Genomic DNA, 13,168 nt, shown 5'->3' on the forward strand with positions numbered 1-13,168 from the left:
GCGAATAGTTATAGGATGGAAATCGATCGATCTCAGCCGTCAAGCGGGGGCCCCAAGGGAAGAGGCAAGGATCGCCGTCCGTTAACTGAACCCGATCCTGTCACGACTTTTTTATCTGAAGAATCCGACACTTCGTCAGGGGATAGCGTCCTGCGGCCTGAGGTCAGGTCGCGCCTCCGCCGCCGCTCGCCGCGCGCCGCTGGTCCGCCCGCTCGACGGGGGAGGTCGTCCGGCCTCCTTCTCCGCGCGCTGCCGAACGCCGCTCGCCCGATCCCCGACTCGGGCCGCGCGGCCCCGATTGGCGCCGCTCTCCCTCCCCTTTCGAGGACTCCGCCGCCGCCTCGCTCCTCCCCTGCCCCGGCCGCCCCTGAGCCGCATCGCATCGCCCCTCTCCTGGCCAGGACGCCGCCGGCCTCGCGTCGCCCCTCCTCGCGAAGGTTGGTTCTTCTTTTGACAGTAGGCACTTCTTGGCTTCTTGGAGATGAATGTTGATTGCTGATCTGTGAGATGCCCTAGGTAGAGACCCCTCACTGGTTGCCTGCCGCCCCCCCTCGCCGGCGATGACCGCGCCGCCACTCCGGCCGGAGGCGGAAGAGGGCGGCAAGGGCGCCGAGGTCTGCCTGTTCGACCAGTCGCAGGAGGATTTCTCCAGGGCGGTACGCGCCATCTCGGAGCTCGCCACCGGCGACCCCCAGCCGGGGTTCCCTGACGCCGAAGTAGAAAGGCTCGCCTCCTCAGTGACGTTCCTCAGGTGAAAACCGCTCTCCCTTTGCTCCCGCAATGCCGCGATAAAATTGGCAAGTTTCAGTTTTGGGCCCGTCGGCAGAATGGACTTACAGTGACCCAAGAAACATTAAAATGCGAAAATAGGAAAGTATAGAGTAATTAACTAGTAAGAAGAATAGGAGAAGATATATTGTGTTCTCCAATTAGGTATGCTGCCAATGTAACTGCAACGTGCTAAGATTATGGTTAAACAGAGCCATCAAATGTCTTTTTTTGGATTAACCAGAGTTCATTCTGCAGACATTTGATCTATTGATAACGATAGTTTGTTATCTTCCCAGAGAATGGAGGCATTTCTCTTATGAGCCAAAAGGTGTGAGTTTCGTTTACGGCGCTGGACCAGCTTCATCCGCAGATGACACACCTGAGATAACCTTACCACAGTTCTCATCTGCATCTTTTCCTCAGGTTAGTAATACTAAAACTGATTGTTGGCGCTAATTTTGTGAGCCTAAATTTCTTGGTTTAGGCTTTTAGTTGATTTCTTGGATAATATAAGTGCGAATCAATGCAGGTCACACACTTGGAAGGTGGGAGGGATAAGAATACAGACAGGTATTATTTCTATATATATAATCTAGACTTCTTCAACTTTTGAGAATCTACTTATGTTGTTACATGATTTTCCCTAACTAGTTACTCAAGGTAGTATTGTTGTGGAGAGATACATTATGATTTAAGTTCCTCTGGTTGTGTTATTTGAAGTATTGAAGTTATGACCTAATGTATTCCACAGACCAGTACCTATTCTCATCTTGTTGTTGGTGAAGGATTTCTACAGAAGTACAATAATTTCCTTGTTGTTTCACATGCAACATAACTTGATTTCAATTACACCTTTGACCCAAAAGGACTCTTTCACCATCCGAAGCTAGTCTTTCGGCCGACAGGCTGAACCCATTGGGCCCCACCACGTCAATGAGGTTTGCGCGCATGATACAGCTAGCTGATTAAGGCATGCATTGCTGCACAGGGGGGGGGGGCACTCTTATTTATCCAAATCCCCCACCCGCCACTTTCCAAATCAGGAGAAAATTACATGTGTGGAAGTGAGCGCTGCAACGCGCGCGCGCGAATTAGCATTTCCCCTTTGACAGTATCTTTTCTAGTTATATACTAGTAAAGTTATCAGATAAAAATAATTAGTGATATGTACTTCCATTAACCCATATACAAATACCATTTTGTGCTATTGTGTATATGAGTGATCAAAGCTTTAAATCTTGGACTGCACACTTTAAAAAGTACAGTTATTTGAGAATGCAAGCAGTATTCTCTTGGTCCAGGAGTGAGTTGGGTCATCAACTGCTGTCAACCCATGCAAGGTTCTGCTGCTTTTGGGAGATTTGTTGATAAAAAGAGACGTACGCAATCCGCACAATAGCTTGTGTTGTTTCATTAATTGAAAGATCAGTGGTGTCATAAATTAGTGAGACGTGGATACGTTACTAAATTTGACCTCCGTATTTCTACCCTCTTTCACTTTTTTTCTGTTACACTATCCATATGATTGTGGTGAACCATCTTGAGCGAACTGTGATTAAATATCTTAATTGTTGCAGTTCTGATTTCATTTTGTTCGCTGGGGGAAGTGTTTGGTCGCTGGACTGGTGCCCAAAGTTGTGCGACAAGCCTTGTTCTCGTGTAAATTGTGAGGTTGTGATCAACTGACTGATGGTCATGAACTAGTAGCTCTTTTGTTGTGAATCATGATTCCAAAAAAGCTCGTTTGTCATCTTATTATCCAGTTTCTGCCTTGTAAGACTATCTGGAGAAATGTTTTGTTCATCGCCCAGATTTAGCAATGAGAAAAATGCCATTATAGTGGCTCCCAAACCCACATCTCAATGATATATTGATTTGTTTTACTCAACTGTATTACTTTATGTTGGCATATAGAAATATGTCTAAGAAAACCTCGGGACATCCATCAAAGTACTTTTCTCAAATGCATTTGCATGCAGGCTCATTGCATGGTTTGCGCTTGTTTTTCAGTGTCTATGAATAGTAATCTTTTGTTTTTTTTAATTGCATGAATTTATTTGGATATAAAAAAAGATAACAAGTAGAACATATGAGGTACTTAGAGCTGATCACGATTTTCTATCTGTTGCAGTATCTTGCTGTTGCTGCTCATCCTCCTGGTTCTTCTTACCATAAGCTTGGTATGCCATTGATTGGCAGAGGTATCATTCAAGTTTGGTGTCTCGTAGCACCCTTTGAAGAGGCAGATCCTCATCAGTCAATGATTGCGTACAGTAAGAGCAATCGTAGAGGAAGGCCTAGAAAAATACCAGACGAGAATAACTCCATTGAGAGTTCATCAGTTCCTCGAAAACCGATAGGGAGACCAAGAAAGATAAAACTGACAACCACTGATGATCACACAGAACCATGTCTGAAAAAACCAAGGGGCAGACCAAGAAAGATAGAACCAGCAACTACTGCTGATCAGGAAGAACCAAGTATGAAAAAACCAAGGGGGAGACCAAGAAAGATAGAACCAGCAACTACTGATGATCACGAAGAACCAAGTATGAAAAAGCCAAGGGGGAGACCAAGAAAGATAAAACCTGCAACTGCTGATGATTATGCAGAACCAAGTCTGAGAAAACCAAGGGGGAGACCAAGAAAGATAAAACCTGCAACTGCTGATGATTACTCAGAACCAAGTCTGAGAAAACCAAGGGGAAGACCAAGAAAGATAAAACCTGCAACTACTGCTGATCATGCAGAACCAAGTCTGAGAAAAACAAGGGGCAGACCAAGGAAAACCAAGTGCAATGTCCATTTGAATGCTGCATCATTTGATGCCGCATCATTAGCACTTGGCTTGTGCAATGCAAATTACAAGGAAGAATCAAGTGCCCAACATAGAAAGAAGTCTGTTTCAACAGAGTGTAGTTCTTCAACCACATTCAGTGGCAAAGAACAAAACAATCAGCCAACTCCCAAACCAAGTGACAATGTGGTCTCAGTTGAAAAGTGCAAGAAAGAATTACTTGTCTACACCAGAAGGCGTGTACGACCTCCTACAAAGAAATCTGCTCCGAATGAGACTTGCTCACTGGCTCTTAGTGATGACGTACAGAAGATGGAGACATCCTACACATCCATCATGCCAAATAATCATTTATCTTCTGTTGAGGATCCCAAACTATCGGGTTCATCTATGAGTGAAGACATGACTAATGAGGCTGGTTTGGTTGGATGTAAGAGCACAGTTATTAACTGTGAGGTCATGGAAATGAATGATGGTGAGGCTGCCAATCAAGTTGTCCATGCTCCTTTTGAAGATAGTGCCCAGATGATTGTTGAAGTGGAAAATACAGAAGTATCTCCAATACAAAAATCAAGTAAAAATGATAATATAATTACTTGTGCAGAAAACTCAAACCTTTCTGCAATCCCCAAGGGCATTCATCTACCAAGGGTCGTCTTGTGTTTAGCTCATAATGGAAAAGTTGCTTGGGACATCAAATGGAAGCCTCCTTTACAAAATCAGTTAGAACAGAAATCACGTTTGGGTTTTCTTGCAATACTGTTGGGAAATGGCTCACTGGAAGTGTGAGTACATCCTATGCTAAATCGTAATTTTGAATCGTTTTGCCATCACTTTTTAAATATCACTATTTATGTACTTATTCATTTTTGTGCACAGATGGGAAGTTCCATCTCCAAGCATAATCCAGAAGATATATTCATCTTCTTTGATGAAGGGTACCGACCCTCGCTTTCTAAAGCTGCGGCCTGTATTTAGGTGTGCTAAAGTGAAGTGCGGGAACATACAGAGGTATTACAACTTTTACTTTCATCGTTCTGCTATTAAACTAGGTGGTGGATTTAATATTTCTGTTAAATTTGTCGGCATGAATTTTCATTTTTAATTCATTTCCTCTTTGTAATGGTAAACAGCATTCCCTTGACAGTTGATTGGTCGCCTTCTCCTCATGATATGATACTGGCAGGATGTCATGATGGAACGGTATCTTTTCTGCCTGTAGTAAATTATTTTCTTAGTTTAGATCTAATAACTGCACCGTTTGGTTAGAAGGTGATGTGCCGGAAATTTTCATTGTTGGATTTTGATCTTCCAGGTTGCTTTATGGAAGTTCTCTACAGACTTGCCAGCACAAGGTATTTTAATGGTTTATTACCTCCCTTTTCATGGTATTTCATATGACTTATGCCATTCAGATGACATGTCTGACTCGGGAACTGTTTACTTTCACATGTTAAAGAGCAAGCTATTGGATTTCCTGAACTGCATATCTCTTATTTTATTTTGTTGTGTGTTATATTAATCGGCTGTTCTGGTTAATGTATAGATTCAAAACCTTTTATGTGTGTCACTGCTGAGTCTGTTCCCATCAGAGCCCTCTCGTGGGCACCATATGTAAGGTACTAAGTTGTGTTATACTTCTATTCCATTCCAAAAGGTAAGCACTGAGTCTGACTCCATATCATCTTGACAGTGAGGAAGAGACAAACACCTTTGTCACTGCTGGAGATGATGGCCTAAAATTCTGGGATTTAAGGTAGCATAAACTCTACTAGGAACTGTAATCAATAATTCTAATCTTTGTTGTGGACAAACTACTCTTTGCCACCCCATTTCTGATATTGCATATATGCAGCTGTACCCAGGAATTTTTTTCCACAAGTGAATTGGCTGCACTTTGCAGTTTTTAGAAAGATGCATCTTTCTTGTGCTGTTTTGTAATGATAACATTTGGGTCAATAAACAAAGGTGCATTTAATCTGCAAAATCTGTTATCCTCATATGAACATATATGGAACACCTTTCAACAAAAAACAAAAAATCATGACTTTTAGTTGCAACAGGCCACAGCTGCCCTCAAGTTTTACGAAAATTTGAAGCGAAAGTAAGTAATGATAGGTGGTGTAGCAGCTACTATTGAAGACTCAAATTTCCTTGCACCAGCATAACCTTAATTGAGTAAATATTGTGAACAGATAATAATATGATTGTTGGGTTCACAACCTTTTTCCGCTATAATTGTTTGAATGGGCTGCAATATTTGAATACTGATTTGCATCCATAAAACTCGTTTGTTGCAGAGATCCATACCGTCCTCTGTGGGAACTAACTACTGCCCCAAGGGCTGTTTTAAGTCTTCATTGGTTAAAGGATGCAAGGTAATATTTTTGTCCCATTTGCAGCAAATAAATCTCATTTGATTTGTAGTAATATGTCTGATTCCTTCCGTAGTAAACAAAACCTGCAGACACTAATGTTACTCAGCTTCCTTCAGTACCCAGTGAGATAGTGACTTGGTTTTGTCTTGTTTTCCATTTTTTTTCTTAAGTTAAAAACTAGGTAACTTCATATGCAGATCGCTATTCTCACTGAAGTTGAAATGCAAATCACAGTTGCAAGAAAATAAGAAAAATGATTTATTTATGTTCTTATGCAATCCATGGCTCATTTGATCTCTGATTTGTCAGCATGCTAAGTTGCTAAGGTAGTTTTATTATTTGTTTACAGAACAAACTATGGCTTCTTAAAAACGTAAATGATTCTCCATTAATTCTTTGTTGCTTTGCTATTGGTGCTCTACGTTTGTGTTGATCTAGGCCCTGCTGTAGCTTGTACTTCGAACTCTTCTACCTTTTCAATAAAAAGAAACACAAAGGTTTTGTGTTTTCTTGAGAAAAAATTAAATGATCTAGAACCATGCCTAATCATATATTGACTACAATTAGGCATGAAAAAAGTAAACGACTTTATCTACCCATGGAAATGGCTAATGGAAATGCTCCTTTTATTGTGAAGATCTAATGTGTTACATTCTTTATTATTGACCCAACTAACAGTGATTGTTGCTGATGTCTACTGTGCTTGAATTAAAGCCAGTTCTTCCTGGCATTTTGTTTGAATCAATACGACAACCTTTTCTTCCATCTTTTAACCTTATCTGTTTAATAAATTTACCTTGGTGTTTTCCCTTTTTTAATCAAGCATCAGATAGCTTAGTTACCATTATGCCCTATATCAACATGGTAAGGCAACCATGTTTTCCTTGGTGGGGCAAGTAAATTGGGGACTAGGCCTATCCATTTTTGTCAAAACTGCTGCGTCTATAAACCCCTGAGGAACATGACATAGATCCCAGACCTATCCTTTCGCTTGTCCTAAACATAGTGGAGACATAGGACTCAGGTGGCTTGTAATGTTTGGTTGGAATTGATTGACATTGAAGGATGGCTAATCAAAACTATTGTATTCCACTCATTTTTTGTGTGTTTTTGTCCATGATTAGGCTTCCCTTGATTATAACGGTATGGTCTGGATTAGTAAAATATAGTGGTAAAATCTCTATGGGTTGAAAGTTCTACTTCGCTCCCAACATGGCCTTACTATGTATATGTGCAGGTTATAAAAAAAATTTCTGTCTACTAGGTTAATAATGCTAACTGTTATTATCTTTCATGTCCAGAGGTATTGTCATCTCATTGGAAGATGGTACATTGAAGTTCCTCAGCTTACCTACAATAGCCAATGATGTACCTGTCACCGGAAGGCCATTCACTGGGACTAAAACTCAGGGCATTCGTACTTATCAATTATCAGAATATTTGATATGGGACGTCCATGTCTCAGAAATTACAGGTACATTTCCAGAACCATGCCTAATCATAGTCAATATCCGGCCTAAGCAGAGTGCAGTTACAAGTTTCCTAGTAAGAAGCCTTGGGTGGTACCTTTTCTTGGACTGTTGTGTCAAAGAAATGAATATAAAGCTTATAATTATGTTATTTGCCGTATATAATAATACTTGAATTGTTTATTATTTTAGTTATATTCACCTCTGATAAGATTCTGTTTTGGATACTTGATTTTCTTTTTTGTGATATTTATAATTTTAACAATGCTCTCCTACATTTTGGACACTTGATTTTTTTTGAAAATCTCTATACAGAAGTAAGGAGAATGAGTAGCTTGTTGTAAAAATATCATACTGAAGCATGATATGATTCTTGAATTGGCAATAATTCTTTGCCTGTATACAGGTCAAGCAGCTTATTGCGTGGTAGATGGTACTGCTGTGCGCTTCCAGGTGAACTCGCTAGCCTGTATTCATTATCTACTTGTACCTGCCATCCAGATCTGTGTGCTAAATGAATATTGCACACGTGTAGCTTACTAAGAGATTCTGGGAGAAGAAACCTGGGAGGAACCGTGTACCTTATTTCCTCTGTGGTTCACTGGCAGAGGAGGGGACAGTCATTAAGATCGGTGGCACGTTGCAAAGCACTCCTTTATCGAATGTTCCTCTGGTCACGAAAAAGGGTCCAGAATCATGCCAAGATGTAGATCAAACGGACGATATGCGGAAAGAGGAACTACGGACTCTCACTAACTCAGGTAAAAGTAAAGTAAAACCCTCTCCATTTTGCTGCAAGTCATATCATTGGCTTACTGCCTGACATGCCTGCTGAACTACACTGCAGAACATGTAGATCCAGAACTCAGAGATGGTGAGCTAGATGAAGGCCGAGAAACTAGTGCTCTAGTTTTAGCTGATGCTCTAATGCAAGAGAGTGATGGCATGCACAACGGCCCAGTTGATGAAAACGCTAAAGACGACTTGGAGGCCTTCCCTCCCAAATCTGTAGCGCTGCATCGGTTGAGATGGAACACAAATAGAGGCAGCGAGAGATGGTTATGCTATGGAGGCGCCGCAGGCATTATTCGTTGTCAGAGGATCTAAGGGACAAGCATATATAATTGGGCCGCAAACCAGGAGAATCCGTGGGTGTCCACCCATCTACACAATAAGCTGTTGCAGCAGCAATATATGGTAGGTTTGCCTGATTTTTGCCGATTTCCGCAGTTATGGCTGACAGAGCTAGCTGTGTATCTTAGCAACTCCAACAGCAGCAGATCCTTGTAGTTTAGGAATTCAAGTTGAGGCAATTGGAGCTTCATATCTTGGGCTCAGAAAACAATAGGAGCTACTTGTGAGAAGTATCAGCTCAGCACTCAGCAACTGACTGATGTTTTTCTTAGGCTGTAACATGTGTACATGTACTGTTGACGCAATCAGACAAATTGCGCCGATCCGATTTGTAAGTAATAGGGACAAACTGAACAGTGTTCTGCCAAATATGTGAGTAATAGTGAACAATAATGGAAATCATGATTGGTCGAAAGCTGCGTGCAGTTTTCGTAAAGGGCCGGACTAGTATTCCCATCTTCTCAAATTTTGACTTGTATTCCCATCTCAAAGTTTAAGTTGTGTCTGATTTTTTTACGATCTTCAATATACTATTTTGACCCAGATTTTTATACATAATGCATATGTCCAGAGTAAAAAAGACATGACAAAAAAGTACTCCCACCATTCCATAATTCTTGCTGTTTAGTTTAAATTTGAACTAAAGCCACGACAAGAATTATGAAACAGAGAGTAGTAGCATGCAAGAAAACACGTGGATATCATTTTTACATGTTTGATCCATATACCTTTATGAGTATTAGTGGTTGAAGTTTTAAGACGTTATTCCGCAAATAAGGAAAATGTTTTTAAGACTTGACTGCGTGTATGTATAATAGTACAATCTGAAAGATGGAATGCTTAATAGATATTGGACTGGGTTTCTAGACTCCAGTCAAATCCAGTAGTAGTACCAAACAATATGGGCGAACAATTTTTTGCAAGCCTCGGAGGCCATTCGAAGCAATTCGAGAACAAGAGAGAGAGAGAGAGAGCGCCACAGGAGGACTGAAGTAGCTTTACAAGTCTAGAAACTTAACTTTTATGAACGTTAGCACCTAATATACGGAATCAGTCTCTCGAAAAAAATACCGAGTGTGTAATTAATTAATTATTACGTACGTACTTACTACTGCGATATTTGGATCGATGTCGCTATTTGGAGTAGACCATGCCTCCCAAGGTGAATACCTTTGTATGGCACATAGCACAAGGTAGTTTGCCTCATAATTGTATTATCAAACGATGTGGAGTTGATGCTGATCCAACATGCCCAGTATGTAAGAAGCGGAATGGGGACGATGGGCATTTGTTTGTGTGGTGCAAAGGAAGTGAGATTGGAGTTGCAGGAGTGTGAATACCACAAGCAAATGTTTTCGACTATCCTATTACGTTTGTTCCGTAACGAAAACCCCAATTTCGAGTTAACAGACAAATCTGCACTGTCTTTCTATCAATGCATTTATTTATGTTTTTTTGCTTTACTTATGGCCACACAGTGATTCAGACTTTTCCTTTCTCCGGAGGGGGATAGTATCACGTTAATTATTAACTCAAAATGTTTTGGAGCTTACACAGGAATGCTAGTCAACGAATTTGCTAGACCAACTCTTTCGTGTCGCTCCCCCCGCGGACGACTTGGAAGCTCCCACCGCCGCCTAAGGTTCCTCCCATCCCACCCCTCTCCCACTGCTGTTGCTGGTGAAGATCAGGGCTGGTGGGGCCGCCTAAGGTTCCATGATACAGTTGTCTAGGCTGCAAGCGTGGGCTCGGATGTGTCAAGTTGTTCCGGACCGATGGGGTTCCATTGGTGTGATCCAAGTGTTTGGGGCCGCAGTGGTTCTCCGTTGGTTGTGTTTGTTGGGGGGTCCTATGGATCCATTGTTTGGGAGTAGTTCGCATGTGTGGGTAAATTTGTGACGGTTTTACCCAGTTTTCTGTCAATTAATCGGACAACTCTCTTCTTAATTAATGGATGAGGCTCCGTTTCAAAAAAAAAAGTACTTGGTTGTGGCTGGCTATGTACAGTCCTACAGTACATTAGCAAAAAGATTCACTAGCCGCTACTCAACAATCTCCATGACGCACAGCTTGTCAGGAGAGCAAGAATCCAAAACACTTGTAACATTGGTACTCAACCGGTGAGAGTTCGGCCCCTCTGGCTGGACGGTGACCCACTGGCCGTCGACAAGCTCGACGTGTTCGTGCTGCTCGGGGTGGGCAGAGAACCTGGCCTTGGCGACGTCTCGGCACATCTTGTTCAAGTGGTCGATGGAAAGGATCAAATCGAAACCATCTTCCGTCTTGTCGCTGGTCTTGCGGAGCTTGACACCGACATCCACACTGCGCAAACTTGCAGCACCGAAGAGCAGAGGATGCCCGAGGACTAGTTCGTCAGAGGGGCTGCATATCTGTCGGAAAGTAAAGTTCGTTTCAGGGACCGGTTCCAGACAAAAGAAAGATAGCAGTTCTTATAAGAGCAGAAAATATAACTTATTCATGAAAGGAGTTTGAAGTTGCGATGTTTACAGATACTAGAAGGAGTAGACATGGTCTCCAAGACCAAACGTCTGCTTGCTTTACCTGCTTACAGAACAAAGACACGGTGGACCACATCCTTGTACAATGCGTGGTTGCTAGGGAGACTTGGTTCAGGTGCTTTCAATCACTTGGAATCACCGTCCAATGTCCTAACCACCAACATTCTATGGAGGAATGGTGGATTGGATCTAGGAGAACTTTCCACGGCAAAGCCAAGAGGGGCTTCGACACTGTGATCATACTTATCGCCTGGAACCTTTGGAAGTAGCGTAATGCTCGAGTATTTAATAACAGGGAAAAGCAGGAGTCTGGACAAGCACTAGTGGATCACATCTTAGATGAGTTAACCTCTTGGAGGGGAGCCGGTGCGGTGTGTATGTGTGTGTGTGTGGACTATTCAGTGAGTAGTTAGTCTTTGCTTTTTCGGTGTGGGTGCACTGGCATTGTTGCAAGAAACGTTTGCAAGTATCTTGTACATTTTTGCTCTACCTTCTATAAAAATATGGTATGCCATTGGCGTACTCTCGAAATAAAAAAGTTGCGATGTTTAAATCCCATCAATTTAAAATGCTGGCATGCTTCTCGCTGATGTTGTTTTAGCAGGCTATAAGTGTTCAGTTGCAGATTGCAGGTAGCCGCAAGTTTTAAAGAAGATCTATATTTCATAGACCGAATAAGTCAACGCAACAAAAAGTAAAAACTGAGAAGAAATGCGAGATGGAGGGACACGCTAGGTGAATGGCACATGTTCCTTCCTTAGGACGGTTAGCTGGTCCTTCCTTAGGGAAGTTCTTCTGCGAAAGGGCTTTGACGACCGGTGGATCACGAGAGTCATGCAAATGGTCTCTTGCGGTCGCACGGCGGTCAACATTAACGGCGAGATCGGCCCCTTCTTCCCTACCCTTTGTGGGGTGCGCCAAGGCGACCCCTTCTCCCCGTTCCTCTTCAATATGGTCGTGGACGCTTTGGCCTCCATTCTAGACAAGGCAAAAGCCGCGGGCCACCTCCGTGGTATTACCCCCCATCTCTCCGGGGGAGCGGGGATCTCCATCCTCCAGTATGCCGATGACACGATCATCATGGTTGAAGGCTCAGAGCTGGAGATCACCAACCTAAAGTTCCTCCTTCTTTGCTTCCAACAGATGTCGGGCCTCAAGATCAACTTTGATAAGAGCGATGTTATGGTGATGGGATACTCTCCCGCTGAGTCAGTGGCCATCGCCAATAGACTTAATTGCCGCCTGGGCTCGTTCCCCACTACCTACCTTGGGACGCCCATCAGTGACTCGCGCCTCTTGGCCGCCGATCTTCGCCCCTCCGTGACCAAGCTCCAGACTAGATGCGAGCTCTGGCAGGGGAGGTGGCTCTCCAAGGCGGCCCGGACTATTCTTATCAACTCCTCCCTCTCCAGCCTCCTCTTATTTCTTATGAGTTTCTACAGCCTCCACGAATCTCTCCATAAGGAGATCGCCAAAATCCAGTCCCGCTTCTATTGGGCTGGCGAGCACGGCAAGCAGAAGTATCACATGGTCAGCTGGCCTGACATCTGCAAGCCTCGGGAGCAGGGTGGATTGGGGATCATGTGCTCTAAGCGGATGAATATTGCCCTCCTATCCCGGTGGCTGTGGCGCATCTCGCAGGGTCAGGGTGGCCTATAGCTGGACATTATCCGGAATAAATACCTGCGCGGCCAACCCCTTGCCTTCTGCCAGAAGTCGGGAGGTTCTCAGTTCTGGCAGTCCCTCGTCCAGCTCCTCCCTGTGCTCCGCATTGGTACCTCTATCTCGGTAGGGTCCGGCCTCTCGACGCTCTTCTGGTTTGACCGATGGGCCGGCGACTCCCCCTTTGCGGCTCGCTTCCCCATCCTCTTCTCTATCTCTGTCGACCCCATGATTTCTGTTGATAGGGCCCTTATTGACTTAGGGCGCCTCGCTTTCCGTCGGCCATTTGGGCCCGCGGAATCCGCCGCCTGGCGTGAGCTGCTTGATTGCGTCGCTCTGCATGAGCCGCTGGTGGATGGAGCCCAAGACCGTGTGCGTTGGCACTTGGAGTCGTCGGGCCAGTTCTCTACCAAATCGCTCTACATGGCCATTGCCCCC

General features: G+C 43.5%; 2 protein-coding genes across 4 annotated transcripts in view; one reads left to right on the forward strand and one right to left on the reverse strand.

The window, feature by feature from the left end:
• Positions 1-162: 162 nt before the first annotated feature.
• LOC119292260 lies at positions 163-8,999 on the forward strand. 3 transcript variants are annotated; one of them, XM_037571108.1, is made up of 16 exons: positions 163-437; positions 517-751; positions 1,068-1,194; positions 1,301-1,341; positions 2,349-2,442; positions 2,903-4,353; positions 4,448-4,579; positions 4,702-4,771; positions 4,884-4,923; positions 5,115-5,187; positions 5,262-5,324; positions 5,869-5,946; positions 7,248-7,420; positions 7,822-7,868; positions 7,951-8,176; positions 8,263-8,999. In XM_037571108.1, the coding sequence occupies exons 2-16, from the start codon at positions 561-563 to the stop codon at positions 8,520-8,522; spliced, it is 3,066 nt and encodes a 1,021-aa protein (XP_037427005.1). In that variant the 5' UTR covers positions 163-437; positions 517-560; the 3' UTR covers positions 8,523-8,999. The 3 variants fall into 3 exon arrangements, with proteins under 3 accessions (XP_037427005.1, XP_037426996.1, XP_037427013.1); XM_037571099.1 differs by having other exon boundaries at positions 179-437; positions 521-751; XM_037571116.1 differs by lacking the exons at positions 163-437; positions 517-751; positions 2,349-2,442 and having other exon boundaries at positions 1,101-1,194.
• A 1,519-nt stretch (positions 9,000-10,518) lies between these two features.
• Positions 10,519-13,168, reverse strand: part of LOC119292282 — a 7,849-nt gene continuing 5,199 nt past the window's right edge. Inside the window, exon 9 of the mRNA XM_037571128.1 lies at positions 10,519-10,939. Within this exon, the coding sequence (XP_037427025.1) occupies positions 10,592-10,939 (348 nt within the window). The 3' untranslated portion in view covers positions 10,519-10,591. The remainder of the gene's footprint in view (positions 10,940-13,168) is intronic.

The sequence above is a fragment of the Triticum dicoccoides genome, chromosome 1A, assembly GCF_002162155.2.
Source record: "Triticum dicoccoides isolate Atlit2015 ecotype Zavitan chromosome 1A, WEW_v2.0, whole genome shotgun sequence".
Lineage (NCBI taxonomy): Eukaryota > Viridiplantae > Streptophyta > Magnoliopsida > Poales > Poaceae > Triticum > Triticum dicoccoides.